Here is a 20474-nt window from a genome sequence, read left to right on the forward strand (position 1 = left end):
AAGCTCTGATTGGCTAACATGTGCAACATGAAGCTCTGATTGGCTAACATGTGCAACATGAAGCTCTGATTGGCTAACATGTGCAACATGAAGCTCTGATTGGCTAACATGTGCAACATGAAGCTCTGATTGGCTAACATGTGCAACATGAAGCTCTGATTGGCTAACATGTGCAACATGAAGCTCTGATTGGCTAACATGTGCAACATGAAGCTCTGATTGGCTAACATGTGCAACATGAAGCTCTGATTGGCTAACATGTGCATCATGAAGCTCTGATTGGCTAACATGTGCAACATGAAGCTCTGATTGGCTAACATGTGCAACATGAAGCTCTGATTGGCTAACATGTGCAACATGAAGCTCTGATTGGCTAACATGTGCAACATGAAGCTCTGATTGGCTAACATGTGCAACATGAAGCTCTGATTGGCTAACATGTGCAACATGAAGCTCTGATTGGCTAACATGTGCAACATGAAGCTCTGATTGGCTAACATGTGCAACATGAAGCTCTGATTGGCTAACATGTGCAACATGAAGCTCTGATTGGCTAACATGTGCAACATGAAGCTCTGATTGGCTAACATGTGCAACATGAAGCTCTGATTGGCTAACATGTGCAACATGAAGCTCTGATTGGCTAACATGTGCAACATGAAGCTCTGATTGGCTAACATGTGCAACATGAAGCTCTGATTGGCTAACATGTGCAACATGAAGCTCTGATTGGCTAACATGTGCAACATGAAGCTCTGATTGGCTAACATGTGCAACATGAAGCTCTGATTGGCTAACATGTGCAACATGAAGCTCTGATTGGCTAACATGTGCAACATGAAGCTCTGATTGGCTAACAAGTATGTGCAACATGAAGCTCTGATTGGCTAACAAGTATGTGCAACATGAAGCTCTGATTGGCTAACATGTGCAACATGAAACTCTGATTGGCTAACATGTGCAACATGAAGCTCTGATTGGCTATCAAGTATGTGCAACATGAAGCTCTGATTGGCTAAGAAAGAATGTGCAACATGAAGCTCTGATTGGCTAACAAGTATGTGCAACATGAAGCTCTGATTGGCTAACAAGTATGTGCAACATGAAGCTCTGATTGGCTAACAGGAATGTGCAACATGAAGCTCTGATTGGCTAACAAGTATGTGCAACATGAAGCTCTGATTGGCTAACATGTGCAACATGAAGCTCTGATTGGCTAACAAGTATGTGCAACATGAAGCTCTGATTGGCTAACAAGTATGTGCAACATGAAGCTCTGATTGGCTAACAAGTATGTGTGACATGAAGCTCTGATTGGCTAACAAGTATGTGTGACATGAAGCTCTGATTGGCTAACAAGTATGTGCAACATGAAGCTCTGATTGGCTAACAAGTATGTGCAACATGAAGCTCTGATTGGCTAACAAGTATGTGCAACATGAAGCTCTGATTGGCTAACAAGTATGTGCAACATGAAGCTCTGATTGGCTAACAAGTATGTACAACATGAAGCTCTGATTGGCTAACAAGTATGTGCGACATGAAGCTCTGATTGGCTAGCAAGTATGTGCAACATGAAGCTCTGATTGGCTAACAAGTATGTGCAACATGAAGCTCTGATTGGCTAACAAGTATGTGCAACATGAAGCTCTGATTGGCTAACAAGTATGTGCAACACGAAGCTCTGATTGGCTAACAAGTATGTACAACATGAAGCTCTGATTGGCTAACAAGTATGTGCAACATGAAGCTCTGATTGGCTAACAGGAATGTGCTACATGAAGCTCTGATTGGTTAACAGGTATGTGCAACATGAAGTTCTGATTGGCTAATAGGTATGTGCAACATGAAGCTCTGATTGGCTAACAGGAATGTGCTACATGAAGCTCTGATTGACTAACAGGAATATGCTACATGAAGCTCTGATTGGTTAACAGGAATGTGCTACATGAAGCTCTGGTTAACAGGAATGTGCAACATGAAGCTCTGATTGGCTAACAGGTATGTACAACATGAAGCTCTGACTGGCTAACATGAATGTGCTACATGAAGCTCTGATTGGCTAAGAGGAATATGCAACATGAAGCTCTGATTGGCTAACAATTATGTGCAATATGAAGCTCTGATTGGTTAACAGGAATGTGCTACATGAAGCTCTGATTGGCTAACAGGTATGTGCTACATGAAGCTCTGATTGGCTAACAAGTATGTGCAATATGAAGCTCTGATTGGCTAACAGGAATGTGCTACATGAAGCTCTGATTGGCTAACAGGTATGTGCTACATGAAGCTCTGATTGGCTAACAAGTATGTGCAATATGAAGCTCTGATTGGTTAATAGGTATGTGCAACATGAAGCTCTGATTGGTTAACAGGAATGTGCTACATGAAGCTCTGATTGGCTAACAGGTATGTGCTACATGAAGCTCTGATTGGCTAACAAGTATGTGCTACGTGAATCTCTGATTGGCTAACAGGTATGTGCTACGTGAATCTCTGATTGGCTAACAGGTATGTGCTACATGAAGCTCTGATTGGCTAACAGGTATGTGCTACATGAGGCTCTGGCTAACAGGTATGTGCTACATGAAGCTCTGATTGGCTAACAGGTATGTGCTACATGAAGCTCTGATTGGCTAACAGGTATGTGCTACACGAATCTCTGATTGGCTAACAGGTATGTGCTACATGAAGCTCTGATTGGCTAACAGATATGTGCTACATGAAGCTCTTGATTGGTAACAGGTATGTGCTACATGAAGTTCTGATTGGCTAACAAAACTGTGCTGTGTGGAGCTCTGATTGGCTAACATGTATGTGCTACATGAAGTTCTCATTGGCTAACAAAACTGTGCTACGTGAAGCTCTGATTGGCTAACAAAACTGTGCTACGTGAAGCTCTGATTGGCTAACAGGTATGTGCTACTTGAAGCTCTGATCGGCTAACAAAACTGTCCTACGTGAAGCTCTGATTGGCTAACACGTATGTGCTACATGAAGCTGTGATTGGCTAACAGAAGTTTTCCACGTGAAGCTCTGATTGGCTAACAGGTATGTGCTACGTGAAGCTCTGATTGGCTAACAGCTATGTGCTACTTGAAGCTCTGATTGGCTAGCAGGTATGTGGTACATGAAGCTCTGATTGGCTAACAGAAATGTGCTACTTGAAGCTCTGATTGGCTAACAGAACTGTGTTACCAGAAGTTTTGGTTGGCTAACAGGTATAAGAACGTAAGAAAGGAGGAACACTGCAGTAGGCCTGCTGGCCCATGCTAGGCAGGTTCTTCACAAATTCAACCCACTAACAGAATAAACACTACCCAGGCAAGAAGCTTTGATAATTCTATTTAGTCACGTGCAAGTCCCACTCAAATACAATCCCTCTTACTCGTGTATTTATCCAACCTAAATTTGAAACTACCCAAGGTTTTAGCTTCAATAACCCGACAATAACCCTACTAGGCAGACTGTTCCACTCATCAACTACCTTATTTCTAAGCCAATACTTTTCGATATCCTTTCTAAATCTAAAATTATGTAATTTGAATCCATTACTGCGGGTTCTCTGTTGGAGGGTTATCCTCAAGAAATTATTAATATCCCCTTTAATAATACCCATCTTCCACTTATACACTTCGATCAGGTCTCCCCTCATTCTTCGTCTAACAAGTGAATGTAATTTAAGAGTCTTCAATCTTTCTTCATAAGGAAGATTTCTAATGCTATGTATTAATTTAGTCATTCTACGCTGAATGTTTTCTAACGAATTTATGTTCATTCTGTAATATGGAGACCAGAACTGAGCTGCATAATCTAGTTGCTACGTGACACTGACTGGTTATCAGGTACGTGCTAGATGATGCTTATCATCTGTTACCTGGAAATAAATGGTATAAAATACCGACACAATGGAAATATAAACACAAATGCAGTATAATGTGATCCTTTATTGACAACGTTTCACCCACACAGTGGGCTTTTTCAAGTCACACACGGATCTACCTGGGGTTGGAAGGTACGAGAGTATTTATAGTCATGTTCAGAATGTTGAGGTCAGGTGGAGAATGCTGCATCTGATGATCTACCGGGTGGGGTTATAGAGTCTTGGGTAGCTAGGCAGGGGTATTGGACAAGTTGTGAGTAGACCTTCTGCAGTGTTCTATGTTCTTATGTGGGATAGCGATGAAGAAGTTTCTTGGCGAGTGGTTCAGCTATGTTATAGAAGCCATTGTTCTGGTTGAAATTGTTGGTTATAGAGATAAGCGATGATTCCAGGATTCTTCTGTATTGAGTGTTGTCTTCTGTGGCTATAAGTCTTGAGTTTCTGTAGTTAATTAAATGGTTGTGTGAATTGCGATGTTGTACACAGGCATTCCTTGTATCGTCAGTCCTGCTTGCATATTGGTGTTCTGAAATACGTGTTTGGAGGTCTCTTGATGTTTCGCCCACATATAATTTGTTGCAGTCATTACAAGGGATTATGTATACCCCTGCAGAGGATGGAGGCTTGTCCTGTCTACCACTGGTGATGTCCTTGATGGTCGTGGTTGTGGAGGTAGATACTTGGAATGATGTTTTGGCAAAGATGTTGGAAACATGTTTGGCAATGGAGTTGTTGGGGAGGACTATGTATCTCTTCTCGGCAGTGTTTTCTCTGGGTGTGTTGAAGATGTTTAATGCCGGCCGTCTGCAGTTTCTGATGAAGTGACGAGGATAGTGGAGTTTAGAAAATACTTGTTCAATTATAGTGCATTCTTCCTCAAGGAACTCATTGCTGCAGATTCTGAGTGCACGCAGGAAGAAGCCTATAATTACACCACGTTTGGTTTTGGTGTCGTGGTGAGAGTAGAAGTGGAGAAGATCGTTTTGGTTGGTGGGTTTTCGATAGACTTTAAAACGAAGTTCGTGGTCAGCTTTGCAGAGCAGAACATCAAGGAAAGGAAGATTGTTGTCGACTTCTTCTTCAAGTGTGAACTGGATTGAAGGCTCGACCTGGTTGAGCTTGTCTTGGAGAGCTTGAACGTTGAAGCGTTTAGGAGTTATGAGGAGAATGTCGTCAACATAACGGAGCCAGGTGACAGACGAAGGAATAATGGTGGAGAAACGTTCGGCTTCTAGATGTTCCATGTATAGGTTCGCCAGGACTGCACTGAGTGGCGAACCCATGGGTAGTCCAAAAGTCTGCTGAAAGAGGTGATTTTCGAAGGAGAAACACGTAAAGCCAACACATAGTTCAACAAGGTCGATGAAATCGCTGGCTGGAATGGGAAGATCAAGTGAATCGTCAATTTTCCTGCGCAAGAGATCGATGGCTTGTGTAGTAGGTACTTTGGTGAATAGGGAAGTCACGTCAAGGCTGGAAAGTTTCTTGTTCCTGATGTTGATGTTGCGAATGCGATTGAGAAGATCACCTGAGTGTTTGAGATGTGCTGGACTGATAGTGCCCAAAAGTTTAGAGAGGTGTTTTGCGAGAATTCCTGAGAGCTGGTGGGGAGCACTGCCTATTCCCGAGGATATGGGCCTCAGTGGGATACCAGGCTTGTGAGTCTTTGGCAGGCCGTACATTCTGGCAGGTCTGGGGTAGCTGGGTATGGTGTGCAGAAGTTTCTTCCCTTGTTCTGAGCCCCTCAGAATGCGGCGAGTCCTTTGAAGAAAAGTTTTAGTAAGGTTGTCCACTTGTAATGACTGCAACAAATTATATGTGGGCGAAACATCAAGAGACCTCCAAACACGTATTTCAGAACACCAATATGCAAGCAGGACTGACGATACAAGGAATGCCTGTGTACAACATCGCAATTCACACAACCATTTAATTAACTACAGAAACTCAAGACTTATAGCCACAGAAGACAACACTCAATACAGAAGAATCCTGGAATCATCGCTTATCTCTATAACCAACAATTTCAACCAGAACAATGGCTTCTATAACATAGCTGAACCACTCGCCAAGAAACTTCTTCATCGCTATCCCACATAAGAACATAGAACACTGCAGAAGGTCTACTCACAACTTGTCCAATACCCCTGCCTAGCTACCCAAGACTCTATAACCCCACCCGGTAGATCATCAGATGCAGCATTCTCCACCTGACCTCAACATTCTGAACATGACTATAAATACTCCCGTACCTTCCAACCCCAGGTAGATCCGTGTGTGACTTGAAAAAGCCCACTGTGTGGGTGAAACGTTGTCAATAAAGGATCACATTATACTGCATTTGTGTTTATATTTCCATCTGTTACCTGCTTACCTATCATTATCATGTTACTTACCTATCATTATCATGTTACTTACCTATCATTATCATGTTACTTACCTATCATTATCATGTTACTTACCTATCATTATCATGTCACTTACCTATCATTATCATGTTACATATCATTATCATATTACTTACCTATCATTATCATGCTACTTACCTATCATTATCATGTTACTTACCTATCATTATCATGTCACTTACCTATCATTATCATGTTACTTACCTATCATTATCATGTCACTTACCTATCATTATCATGTTACTTGCCAATCATTATCATGTTATTTACCTATCATTATCATATTACTTGCCTATCATTATCATGTTACTTACCTATCATTATCATGTTACTTACCTATCATTATCATGTTACCTATCATTATCATTTTACTTACCTATCATTATCATGTTACTTACCTATCATTATCATGTTACCTATCATTATCATTTTACTTACCTATCATTATCATGTTACTTACCTATCATTATCACGTTACTTGCCTATCATTATCATGTTACATATCATTATCATATTACTTACCTATCATTATCATGCTACTTACCTATCGTTATCATGTTACTTACCTATCATTATCATGTCACTTACCTATCATTATCATGTTACTTACCTATCATTATCATGTCACTTACCTATCATTATCATGTTACTTGCCAATCATTATCATGTTATTTACCTATCATTATCATATTACTTGCCTATCATTATCATGTTACCTATCATTATCATGTTACTTACCTATCATTATCATGTTACCTATCATTATCATTTTACTTACCTATCATTATCATGTTACTTACCTATCATTATCATGTTACCTATCATTATCATGTTACTTACCTATCATTATCATGTTACTTACCTATCATTATCATGTTACTTACCTATCATTATCATATTACTTATCTATCATTATGTCACTTACCTATCATTATCATGTTACTTACCTATCATTATCATGTTACTTACCTATCATTATCATATTACTAACCTATCGTTATCATGTTACTTACCTATCATTATCATGTTACTTACCTATCATTATCATGTTACTTACCTATCATTATCATATTACTAACCTATCGTTATCATGTCACTTACCTATCATGATCATGTCACTTACCTATCATTATCATGTTACTTACCTATCATTATCATGTTACTTACCTATCATTATCATGTCATCTATCATTATCATGTTACTTACCGATCATTATCATGTCATTTACCTATCATTATCATGTTACCTATCATTATCATGTTACTTACCTATCATTATCATGTCACTTACCTATCATCATGTTACTTACCTATCATTATCGTGTTACCTACCTATCATGATCATGTTACTTACCTATCATTATCATTATTATTTTATTTTTTATTATCACACTGGCCGATTCCCACCAAGGCAGGGTGGCCCGAAAAAGAAAAACTTTCACCATCATTCACTCCATCACTGTCTTGCCAGAAGGGTGCTTTACACTACAGTTTTTAAACTGCAACATTAACACCCCTCCTTCAGAGTGCAGGCACTGTACTTCCCATCTCCAGGACTCAAGTCCGGCCTGCCGGTTTCCCTGAATCCCTTCATAAATGTTACTTTGCTCACACTCCAACAGCACGTCAAGTATTAAAAACCATTTGTCTCCATTCACTCCTATCAAACACGCTCACGCATGCCTGCTGGAAGTCCAAGCCCCTCGCACACAAAACCTCCTTTACCCCCTCCCTCCAACCCTTCCTAGGCCGACCCCTACCCCGCCTTCCTTCCACTACAGACTGATACACTCTTGAAGTCATTCTGTTTCGCTCCATTCTCTCTACATGTCCGAACCACCTCAACAACCCTTCCTCAGCCCTCTGGACAACAGTTTTGGTAATCCCGCACCTCCTCCTAACTTCCAAACTACGAATTCTCTGCATTATATTCACACCACACATTGCCCTCAGACATGACATCTCCACTGCCTCCAGCCTTCTCCTCGCTGCAACATTCATCACCCACGCTTCACACCCATATAAGAGCGTTGGTAAAACTATACTCTCATACATTCCCCTCTTTGCCTCCAAGGACAAAGTTCTTTGTCTCCACAGACTCCTAAGTGCACCACTCACTCTTTTTCCCTCATCAATTCTATGATTCACCTCATCTTTCATAGACCCATCCGCTGACACGTCCACTCCCAAATATCTGAATACGTTCACCTCCTCCATACTCTCTCCCTCCAATCTGATATTCAATCTTTCATCACCTAATCTTTTTGTTATCCTCATAACCTTACTCTTTCCTGTATTCATCTTTAATTTTCTTCTTTTGCACACCCTACCAAATTCATCCACCAATCTCTGCAGCTTCTCTTCAGAATCTCCCAAGAGCACAGTGTCATCAGCAAAGAGCAGCTGTGACAACTCCCACTTTGTGTGTGATTCTTTATCTTTTTACTCCACGCCTCTTGCCAAGACCCTCGCATTTACTTCTCTTACAACCCCATCTATAAATATATTAAACAACCACGGTGACATCACACATCCTTGTCTAAGGCCTACTTTTACTGGGAAAAAATTTCCCTCTTTCCTACATACTCTAACTTGAGCCTCACTATCCTCGTAAAAACTCTTCACTGCTTTCAGTAACCTACCTCCTACACCATACACTTGCAACATCTGCCACATTGCCCCCCTATCCACCCTGTCATACGCCTTTTCCAAATCCATAAATGCCACAAAGACCTCTTTAGCCTTATCTAAATACTGTTCACTTATATGTTTCACTGTAAACACCTGGTCCACACACCCCCTACCTTTCCTAAAGCCTCCTTGTTCATCTGCTATCCTATTCTCCGTCTTACTCTTAATTCTTTCAATTATAACTCTACCATACACTTTACCAGGTACACTCAACAGACTTATCCCCCTATAATTTTTGCACTCTCTTTTATCCCCTTTGCCTCTATACAAAGGAACTATGCATGCTCTCTGCCAATCCCTAGGTACCTTACCCTCTTCCATACATTTATTAAATAATTGCACCAACCACTCCAAAACTATATCCCCACCTGCTTTTAACATTTCTATCTTTATCCCATCAATCCCGGCTGCCTTACCCCCTTTCATTTTACCTACTGCCTCACGAACTTCCCCCACACTCACAACTGGCTCTTCCTCACTCCTACAAGATGTTATTCCTCCTTGCCCTATACATGAAATCACAGCTTCCCTATCTTCATCAACATTTAACAATTATCATGTCATTATCATGTCACCTATTATTATGTTACTTAACTATCATTATCATGTTACCTATCATTATCATGTTACCTATCATTATCATGTCACTTCCCTATTATCATGTTACTTACCTATCGTTATCATGTTACTGGCCTATCATTATCATGTTACTTACCTATCATTATCATGTCACTTACCTATCATTATCATGTTACTTACCTATCATTATCATGTTACCCATCATTATCATGTTACTTCCCTATCATTATCATGTTACTTATCATTATCATGTTACTTGCCTATCATTATCATGTTACTTACCTATCATTATCATGTCACTTACCTATCATTATCATGCTACTTACCTATCAATCATTATCATGTCACTTACCTATCATTATCATGTTACTTGCCTATCATTATCATGTCACTTACCTATCATTATCATGTTACCTATTATTATCATGTTAGCTCTCATTATTACGTTACTTACCTATCATTATCATGTTACTTACCTATCATTATCATGCCACTTACTTATCATTATCATGTTACTTACCTATCATTATCATGCCACTTACCTATCATTATCATGTTACTTATCATTATCCTGTCACTTACCTATCATTATCATATCACTTACCTATCATTATCATGTTACTTGCCTATCATTATCATGTTACTTGCTTACCTACCATCATCCATCACTTGCTTACCTATCATCATCCATCACTTGCTTACCTACCATCATCCATCACTTGCTTACCTATCATCATCCATCACTTGCTTACCTATCATCATCCATCACTTGCTTACCTATCATCCATCACTAGCTTACCTATCATCATCATCATCACTTGCTTATCCATCATCATCCATCACTTGCTTACCTATCTTCATCCATCACTTGCTTACCTATCGTCATCCATCACTTGCTTACCTATCATCCATCACTAGCTTACCTATCATCATCATCACTTGCTTATAAGAACATAAGAACATAAGAACGAAGGAACACTGCAGAAGGCCTACTGGCCCATGCGAGGCAGGTCCAAGTCCCTACCGGCTTAAGCCAATGCACCCAACCTAGTCAGGTCAGGTCACATTGACTCAAGGGAGGAACACGGCAACCGACCCGTTAGCACAAGCTATCAGGTCTAACTCACACCCACCCACATCTACTCATGTATTTATCCAACCTATTTTTAAAGCTACACAACGTTCTGGCCTCTATAACGGTACTTGGGAGTTTGTTCCACTCATCCACAACTCTATTACCAAACCAGTACTTTCCTATATCCCTCCTGAATCTGAATTTTTCCAACTTAAAACCATTGCTGCGAGTCCTGTCTAGGCTAGATATTATCAGCACACTATTTACATCCCCTTTATTTATTCCTGTCTTCCACTTATAAACCTCAATCATATCCCCCCTAATTCTACGTCTTTCTAGAGAGTGCAGTTTCAGGGCCCTTAGTCTATCCTCATAGGGAAGGTTTCTGATACATGGGATCATCTTTGTCATCCTCCTTTGTACATTTTCCAGAGAATTTATATCCATTCTGTAATACGGTGACCAAAACTGTGCAGCATAATCTAAATGAGGCCTAACCAAGGATGTATCCATCATCATCCATCACTTGCTTACACCTCAGCATACTGTTATACAGCTCAGTACACTGGTATACACCTCAGTATACTGGTATACACCTCAGCATACTGTTATACAGCTCAGTACACTGGTATACACCTCAGTATACTGGTATACACCTCAGCATACTGTTATACAGCTCAGTACACTGGTATACACCTCAGTATACTGGTATACACCTCAGCATACTGTTATACAGCTCAGTACACTGGTATACACCTCAGTATACTGGTATACACCTCAGCATACTGTTATACAGCTCAGTACACTGGTATACACCTCAGTATACTGGTATACACCTCAGCATACTGTTATACAGCTCAGTACACTGGTATACACCTCAGTATACTGGTATACACCTCAGCATACTCTTATACAGCTCAGTACACTGGTATACACCTCAGTATACTGGTATACACCTCAGCATACTGTTATACAACTCAGTACACTGGTATACACCTCAGTATACTGGTATACACCTCAGCATACTGTTATACAACTCAGTACACTGGTATACACCTCAGTATACTGATATACACCTCAGCATACTGTTATACAACTCAGTACTCTGGTATATACCTTAGTATACACCTCAGTATTATAGTATACACCTCAGTATACTGGTATACACCTCAGTATACTGGTATACACCTCAGTATACTGGTATACACCTCATTATACAGCTTACTATACTGGTATATACCTCAGTACACTGGTATAGACCTCAGTCCACTGGTATAAACCTCAGTGTACTGGTATATACCTCAGTATACTGACATATACCTTAGCATACTGGTATATACCTCAGCATACTGGTATACACCTCAGCATACTGTTATATACCTCAGCATACTGGTATATACCTCAGCATACTGGTATACACCTCAGCATACTGTTATACACCTCAGTATACTGGTATACACCTCAGCATACTGGTATATACCTCAGTATATTGGTATATACCTCAGCATACTGGTATAAACCTCAGCATACTGGTATACACCTCAGCATACTGGTATACACCTCAGCATACTGTTATACATCTCAGTATACTGGTATATACCTCATCATACTGGTATATACCTCAGCATACTGGTATACACCTCAGCATACTGTGATACACCTCAGTATACTGGTATATACCTCACCATACTGTTATACACCTCAGTATACTGGTATATGCCTCAGCATACTGGTATACACCTCAGCATACTGTTATACACCTCAGTATACTGGTATATACCTCAGCATACTGGTATATACCTCAGCATACTGGTATACACCTCAGCATACTGCTATACACCTCAGTATACTGGTATATACCTCAGCATACTGGTATATACCTCAGCATACTGTTATACACCTCAGTATACTGGTATATACCTCAGCATACTGGTATATACCTCAGCATACTGGTATACACCTCAGCATACTGTTATACACCTCAGTATACTGGTATATACCTCAGCATACTGGTATATACCTCAGCATACTGTTATACACCTCAGTATACTGGTATATTCCTTAGCATACTGGTATATACCTCAATATACATACACGTAGAGTTCCCTTTAATCCCATTAACCAGTCAACCAGCCTTGATGACCGTGGTGTAGTAGATAGTGTTCAAACCCCATTAACCAAGCCCCTGTCAGGTGTGGCTTGGTCTACCTTGTGGGTTAATAAAGCCAGTGTGGGTATTAACCGGTAATCTTTGTGTTACCTAACACAAGCCAGGATAACCTATAACATAATACTGAGAGTACTGTATCACGGGTCCTCAGGGATCTTCCTGAGTCATGCTGGGAAGGTAGTACTTTCAGGGGTCCTCTATCATGCTAGGGGCAGGGGTCGTACCTAGAGACCCTAAGTCATGCCAGGGGGGGTTCTGGGTCACGCTAGGGGCAGGGGGACGTACCTAGGAGATCCTAAGTCATGCTAGGCCTAGGTAGAGGGACATACCTAGCGGGTCCTAAGCCATGATGGGGGTCCTGGAAGTATCTAGGGGATCCTAAGTCATGCTAGGGGGTCCTGGGTCATGTTAGGAGCAGAGGGACGTTCCTAAGGGGTCCTAAGTCAGGCTAAGAGAGGGAGGGTCGTACCTAGAAGCCCCTCAGTCATACTAGGGGATCCTAAGTCTTACTATGGGCAGGGGTCGTACCTAGAAGCCCCTCAGTCATGCTAGGGGATCCTAAGTCATACTAAGAACAGGGAGATGCACCTCGACACCCATGGGACATGCTAGGGGCAGAGGGTCGTACTTAGAGGGTCCTAAGTCATACTAGGTGAGGGGGGTCGTACCTTGGATGTCGTCTGGCTGACCATCAGCATTGTAGTACGCCCAGACCATCAGCTTCTCCAGGATGGATGGTCCTGAAGAAAGGTCCTCAGATGAACCATACAGGTCCTCGTCTCTCTCCTCCAGTAGTGGCTGGTTGAAATAGAATCCATCTTCCTCGCACAGGAGGGTGGAGGAGCCGCCTCCGCCGCCCTCACCCTCGGAGAGCACCAGGTTCCTGCGGGCAGTGAGGGGTGGTGGGCGGGCGCCGTGCAGGCAGCGGGTGGGCAGCGAGCGAGTTTTCAGTTCCTCGCCCACCCCGCCCACCATGGCGGCAGGGGCGGAGGCGCCGCGCTCGTGGGTGACGCCGCCTGTCGCAGCCGCAGCCTCGCTGCCGTGCGGGTCCCGCGGCAGGGACCAGCAGCCGGGTCCAGGGACGCTAGCCGGCAGGAAGCCTGATGTAGCCAGCACGGTGGATGCCTCCGCTGCTGCCTGCTGGCTCAGGCTGGTCGGGCAGGAGAGGCTTCCGGTGCCTCCCAACGGAGAGCGGGCGGCAAGGGACGCCAGGAAGGTGGGGGGCGGCAGGTCGTCGGGGCCGGAGACAGTGGGCGGCAGCCCCGCGGCGCCCACTCGGGGGTTGGGTGGTGGGCGGTAGCGGGGGACTGGCTGGAAAGGCGGATAGCGATAGACAGGAGGCTGGGTGGCGGCGGCGGCGGCGGGGCGCGGCGGGAGACCCACCAGGGGCGTCGCCGTCAGGAAGTGAGGGGCAGGTCCCTGGGCCAGGCCAGGCAGGGGCTGAGGGGCACATGACAAAGCAGAGGAAGCAGAGGCCTGCCCGCTACTGCTGCTCACTTGTGTTTGCTGCTGTTGTTGCTGCTGCTGCTGCTGCTGCTGGTGGGTGAGGCGGGTGAGGGAGGGGGCGGGCGAGAGGGTAGGGCGGGGTGGTGCAGCAGGCAGTACAGGTCGAGGGTGAGTGTATGGTGCAGGCGCAGGTAGTGGCGGCCGTGGTGGCTGGTACAAGCCGTCATCATCACCAGCATCAGCAGGCACCATGACGGTGGCGGCGGCGGTGTGGTGCTGGCGGGGATGGGCGGGGATGGGCGGCTCTCCGGCCACAACACACACTACCTCACCATAACTTACACTCACAACATTATCATCATCACTACACAATAATCACCACCTGGAAGTACTCTCAATATTCCCTGTAAACATAACAAGCATTAATCATCTCAGTCATCACTCTAAGTCATATCACACTGTTGTAGTCATATCAGGCGCTAAACCCGCATGGGACATTCAACAGAGCACATATTTACAACACAAGAGTATAGGAGTCACTGTCAAACTGATGGAATCTTATAACAGGCAGGAGACCTACTACGGTACAGGTGGGGATTGAACTCGTGGCAATCGAGTCGTAAAATACAGTTTAACTCATGTTAATCTCCCTATGGTGTATATATATAGTTGGACGAATCTTATTGTAGCCAGCTGACCCAGTGGCTTACGCACTGGTCTGGAGTTTTACGACTCGCTTGCCGCAAGTTCAATCCCAACCCATACTGTGGTTTGTGTGCAACTGTGTTATTACGATTTCGTGAGTCAGGAAGAAACCTTGTAAGAACCTGTTACAGCTACCACCACTTATAACGACTTGTTATAGTATTACAAACTCGGATAACAATTCAAGGCCTGTAGCACCTGTCTGTAAACAAAGTCAGTGCTATGGTGATCAACAGGGCAAGACAAACACAGCAGGGGTAGATTTCTTTACCTATGTATTCCTCACCCTTATTTACAATGTTCAGATATATGGAGTGGAGATTCGCAGTTTTTGAGCTGCATATGGGCATGTCTCTGGCAAGACAGTGATGGAATGAGTGATGATGAAAGTGTTTCTTCTTTTTCGGGTCACCATGCCTAAGTGGGAAACAGTTGTGTTAAAATATGAGACAGCCAAGAGTGACTCAAAGCAATGAGTGGTTTCAACCAGCATAGGCAAGTGTCAGCCCTCCCAGCCAGGCAGACAGGTATGTAACCTTGACTGCTTAAGTACAGTTTCACCTGAACGGTGGGACAGGTATAATGATGTCCCCATGGCTGCAAAAGGATACTTTCACCTGATTGGTGGTTGAACTGGACAATAAATGCTACAGTGGGGCCCCAGAACTGTTATACTTGGAATTGCCAGTTGGTTGGTGATGAGGGCGTGCCGATGGTTGTCAAATGTAATGTTCAGCGCACATCACAGGCAAGCAGCCAGACACCACTTATAACAGTCATAGGCACCACTACTTGCAACAACCCACTACAGGCACCACCACTTGAAACAACCCACTATACGCGCCACTTGTAACAACCAGTCACAGGCACCACTACTTGTTAAATTCCTCAAGTCAGTTCCTGATCAACCCGGCTGTGGATTTTTGGTTTTGGTATCATCTGAAAAAGATACGAAATTGTGAGAAGCCAGTGGCACATGATAGTGCCACAGGACAGTGCCCTGAAGCTGGGAGCTTTTTGCTTTGTTAATGTTGATTTTTGCACTGCTTACTGCCACTCTGTGTCCTATCAAAGTTAAATATTCTTTCACCCATCACCCTCATTTTGTGAACCACAACCCCATGATCGAATTTGTCAAAGACCTTCGCGGATTTCGCCAAAATCCCCGAACACCATCCGCGTTTGGTTTCCTTCCAGCACCTCCATAATTCTGTCACAGTGGTTGAGTAGCTGTTACAAGCATGGGTTGGGCAGGTGTTTGGTGGGCATGGGTGAGCACTGTGTGTGTGGGGGGTAAGGTGGTAATAGGGCTTGGGTGTGCCTATGAATTAGGCCAATCTACCTCCATAGTGGGAAAATTTATGGAATCAATAATTGCCGAGGCAATTCATAGCCATCTTGAAAGACATAAATTGATTAATGAATCTCAACTCGGTTTTACAAAGTGGCGTTCCTGTCATGGTATTGAATATGGTATTGTGTATATGGACTTCAGTAAGGCTTTCGATAGAATTCCACATCAGAGGCTGCTGAGAAAACTTAAGGCACATGGAATAGGAGAATTTTTTTTCCTGGGTAGAGGCATGGCTGACAAATAGGCAGCAGAGAGTTTGCATAAATGGGGAGAAATCAGAATGGGGGCACGTCACAAGTGGTGTTCCACAGGGGTCAGTGTTGGGCCCGTTGTTGTTCACAATCTACATAAATGACGTAGATGAAGGAATAAATAGCGACATAAGCAAATTTGCTGATGACACCAAAATAAGCCGTCCAATTCATTCTAATGAGGACATTAGAGCACTCCAGGATGATTTGAATAGACTGATGCAGTGGTCGGAGAAGTGGCAGATGCAGTTTAATATTGACAAATGCAAAGTTCTAAACGCTGGAAAGGACAATAACCATGCCATATATAAACTAAATAATGTAGATCTTAATATTACGGATTGCGAAAAGGATTTAGGAGTTCTGGTTAGCAGTAATCTAAAACCAAGACAACAGTGCATAAGCATTTGCAATAAAGCTAACATAATCCTTGGCTTCATATCAAGAGGCATAAATAATAGAAATCCTCAGGTTGTTCTTCAACTCTATATATCCTTGGTTAGGCCTCATTTAGATTATGCTGCTCAGTTCTGGTCACCGTATTACAGAATGGATATAAATGCACTGGAAAATGTACAGAGGAGGATGACAAAGTTGATCCCATGTATCAGAAATATTTCCTGTGAGGATAAGCTGAGGGCCCTGAATCTGCACTCTCTAGAAAGGCATAGAACTGGGGGAATATGATTGAGGTGTATAAATAGAAAAAAGGAATAAACAAAGGGGATGTAAATAGCATACTAAAAATATCTAGCCTAGACAGGATTCGCAGGAATGGTTTTAAGTTGGAAAATTTCAGATTCAGGAAGGTTATAGGAAAGCACTGGTTTGGTAATAGAGTTGTGGATGAGTGGAACAAACTCCCGACGTTGTGTAGTTTTAAAAACAGGTTAGATAAATACATGAGTGGATGTGGGTGGGTGTGAGTTGGACCTGACTAGCTGGTGCTATTGGGTCAGAAGCTGTGCTCATTCCTTAAGTGGAGGTGCCCTGACTGGGTGGGCCATTGGTCTATGCCAGGGGTTGACATGGACCTGCCCTGCATGGGCCAGTAGGCCTGCTGCAATGTTCCTTCTTTCTTATATTATCTAGGCCTCCCTGGGAAACTTTATGACCCCCTTTCCCAGAAAAAAAGGAGAGTGCAGAGGTACAGGAGGGCTCCACTTATACAGCAGGTTAGGTTCCAGGCTGCCACTGTACAGGAGGGCCCCACTTATACAGCAGGTGAGGTTCCAGGCTGCCACTGTACAGGAGGGCCCCACTTATACAGCAGGTTAGGTTCCAGGCTGCCACTGTACAGGAGGGCCCCACTTATACAGCAGGTTAGGTTCCAGGCTGCCACTGTACAGGAGAGCCCCACTTATACAGCAGGCTAGGTTCCAGGCTACTGCTGTACAGGAGGGCCCCACTTACACAGCAGGTTAGGTTCCAGGCTACTGCTGTACAGGAGGGCCCCACTTATGCAGCAGGTTAGGTTCCAGGCTACTGCTGTACAGGAGAGCCCCACTTATACAGCAGGTTAGGTTCCAGGCTACTGCTGTACGGGAGAGCCCCACTTATACAGCAGGTTAGGTTCCAGGCTACTGCTGTACAGGAGGGCCCCACTTATACAGCAGGTTAGGTTCCAGGCTACTGCTGTACGGGAGAGCCTCACTTATACAGCAGGTTAGGTTCCAGGCTACTGCTGTACGGGAGAGCCCCACTTATACAGCAGGTTAGGTTCCAGGCTGCCACTGTACAGGAGAGCCCCACTTATACAGCAGGCTAGGTTCCAGGCTACTGCTGTACAGGAGGGCCCCACTTATACAGCAGGTTAGGTTCCAGGCTGCCACTGTACAGGAGAGCCCCACTTATACAGCAGGCTAGGTTCCAGGCTACTGCTGTACAGGAGGGCCCCACTTATACAGCAGGTTAGGTTCCAGGCTGCCACTGTACAGGAGAGCCCCACTTATACAGCAGGTTAGGTTCCAGGCTACTGCTGTACAGGAGGGCCCCACTTATACAGCAGGTTAGGTTCCAGGCTGCCACTGTACAGGAGGGCCTCGCTTATACAGCAGGTTAGGTTCCAGGCTACTGCTGTACAGGAGAGCCCCACTTATACAGCAGGTTAGGTTCCAGGTTACTGCTGTACAGGAGAGCCTCACTTATACAGCAGGTTAGGTTCCAGGTTACTGCTGTACAGGAGAGCCCCACTTATACAGCAGGTTAGGTTCCAGGTTACTGCTGTACAGGAGAGCCCCACTTATACAGCAGGTTAGGTTCCAGGTTACTGCTGTACAGGAGAGCCCCACTTATACAGCAGGTTAGGTTCCAGGTTACTGCTGTACAGGAGAGCCCCACTTATACAGCAGGTTAGGTTCCAGGTTACTGCTGTACAGGAGAGCCTCACTTATACAGCAGGTTAGGTTCCAGGTTACTGCTGTACAGGAGGGCCCCACTTATACAGCAGGTTAGGTTCCAGGTTACTGCTGTATGGGAGAGCCTCACTTATACAGCAGGTTAGGTTCCAGGTTACTGCTGTACAGGAGAGCCTCACTTATACAGCAGGTTAGGAGAGCCCCACTCACTTATACAGCAGGTTAGGTTCCAGGTTACTGCTGTACAGGAGGGCCTCACTTATACAGCAGGTTAGGTTCCAGGTTACTGCTGTACAGGAGAGCCTCACTTATACAGCAGGTTAGGTTCCAGGTTACTGCTGTACAGGAGGGCCCCACTTATACAGCAGGTTAGGTTCCAGGTTACTGCTGTACAGGAGAGCCTCACTTATACAGCAGGTTAGGTTCCAGGTTACTGCTGTACGTTAGAGCCTCACTTATACAGCAGGTTAGGTTCCAGGTTACTGCTGTACAGGAGGGCCTCACTTATACAGCAGGTTAGGTTCCAGGTTACTGCTGTACAGGAGGGCCTCACTTATACAGCAGGTTAGGTTCCAGGTTACTGCTGTAAAACGAAAATTTCTGTAAAGTGAAACATGACTTTTCTCTTCACTTTCAAATGTATATAAATCCTGGTAACATGTTTACACTGTCATATATTGAGCATTAGATCTAAGCCTAAAAAATGAATATGTAGTACACATATTACCTAAAAATATTTTTGTCCTTAGTTTATAGTAAGTGGTATACCTGGAGAGGGTTTCGGGGGTCAACGCCCTCGCGACCCAGTCTGAGACCAGGCCTCGTGGAGGATCAGGGTCTGATCAACCTGGTTGTTACTGTTGGCCGCATGCAAACTGACATACGAACCACAGCCCGGTTGGTGAGATACTGACTTTAGGTGTCTGTTCAGTGCCTTCTTGAAGACAGCCAGGGGTCTATTGGTAATCTCCCTAAGTATGCTAGGAGGCAGTTGAACAGTCTTGGGCCCCTGACACTTATTGTGTTTGTCTCTCAAGTGTACTCGTGGCGCCCCTGCTTTTTATTGGGGGAATGTTGCATCTCCTGTTGAGTCTTTTGCTCTCACAGGGAGTGATTTTCGTGTGTAAGTTTGGTACTAATCCCTCTAGGATTTTCCAAGTGTATATTATCATGTATCTTTCTCGCCTGTGTTCCAGGGAATACAAATCAAGGGACTTCAACCATTCCCAGTAATTTAGGTGCTGTATCATACTTACGTGTGCCATGAAAGTTCCCTGTACATTCTCCATGTCAACAATGTTGCCAGCCTTGAAGGGGACAGTTAGTGTACAGCAGTATTCCGGCCTAGAGAGAAGCTATTTGAAGAGAATCATGGGCTTGGCGGCCCTAGTTTTTAAAGTTCTCATTATCCATCCTATCATTTTTCAAGCAGATTAGGTAGGTACATTGTTGTGATCTTTGAAGGTGACATCCTCTGACAATGTCACTCCCAGGTCATTCACTTTAGTTTCTCGCTCTATTGTATGGTTAAAATTTGTTGTATACCCTGATACAG

At 43.8% G+C, this 20474-nt stretch overlaps 1 protein-coding gene across 4 annotated transcripts in view; it reads right to left on the reverse strand.

Moving 5' to 3' along the window:
- LOC128687247 (phosphatase and actin regulator 2-like) overlaps nucleotides 1–20474 on the reverse strand; it is a 1174904-nt gene that overhangs the window by 1046181 nt on the left and 108249 nt on the right. For all 4 annotated transcript variants that reach the window (XM_070098451.1, XM_070098450.1, XM_070098449.1 and 1 more), the window contains exon 2: nucleotides 13475–14656. In XM_070098451.1, coding sequence (XP_069954552.1) covers nucleotides 13475–14504 — 1030 coding nt within the window. In that variant the 5' untranslated portion in view covers nucleotides 14505–14656. The remainder of the gene's footprint in view (nucleotides 1–13474; nucleotides 14657–20474) is intronic.

This window comes from Cherax quadricarinatus, chromosome 62 (assembly GCF_038502225.1).
Source record: "Cherax quadricarinatus isolate ZL_2023a chromosome 62, ASM3850222v1, whole genome shotgun sequence".
NCBI classification, from domain to species: Eukaryota; Metazoa; Arthropoda; class Malacostraca; order Decapoda; family Parastacidae; genus Cherax; species Cherax quadricarinatus.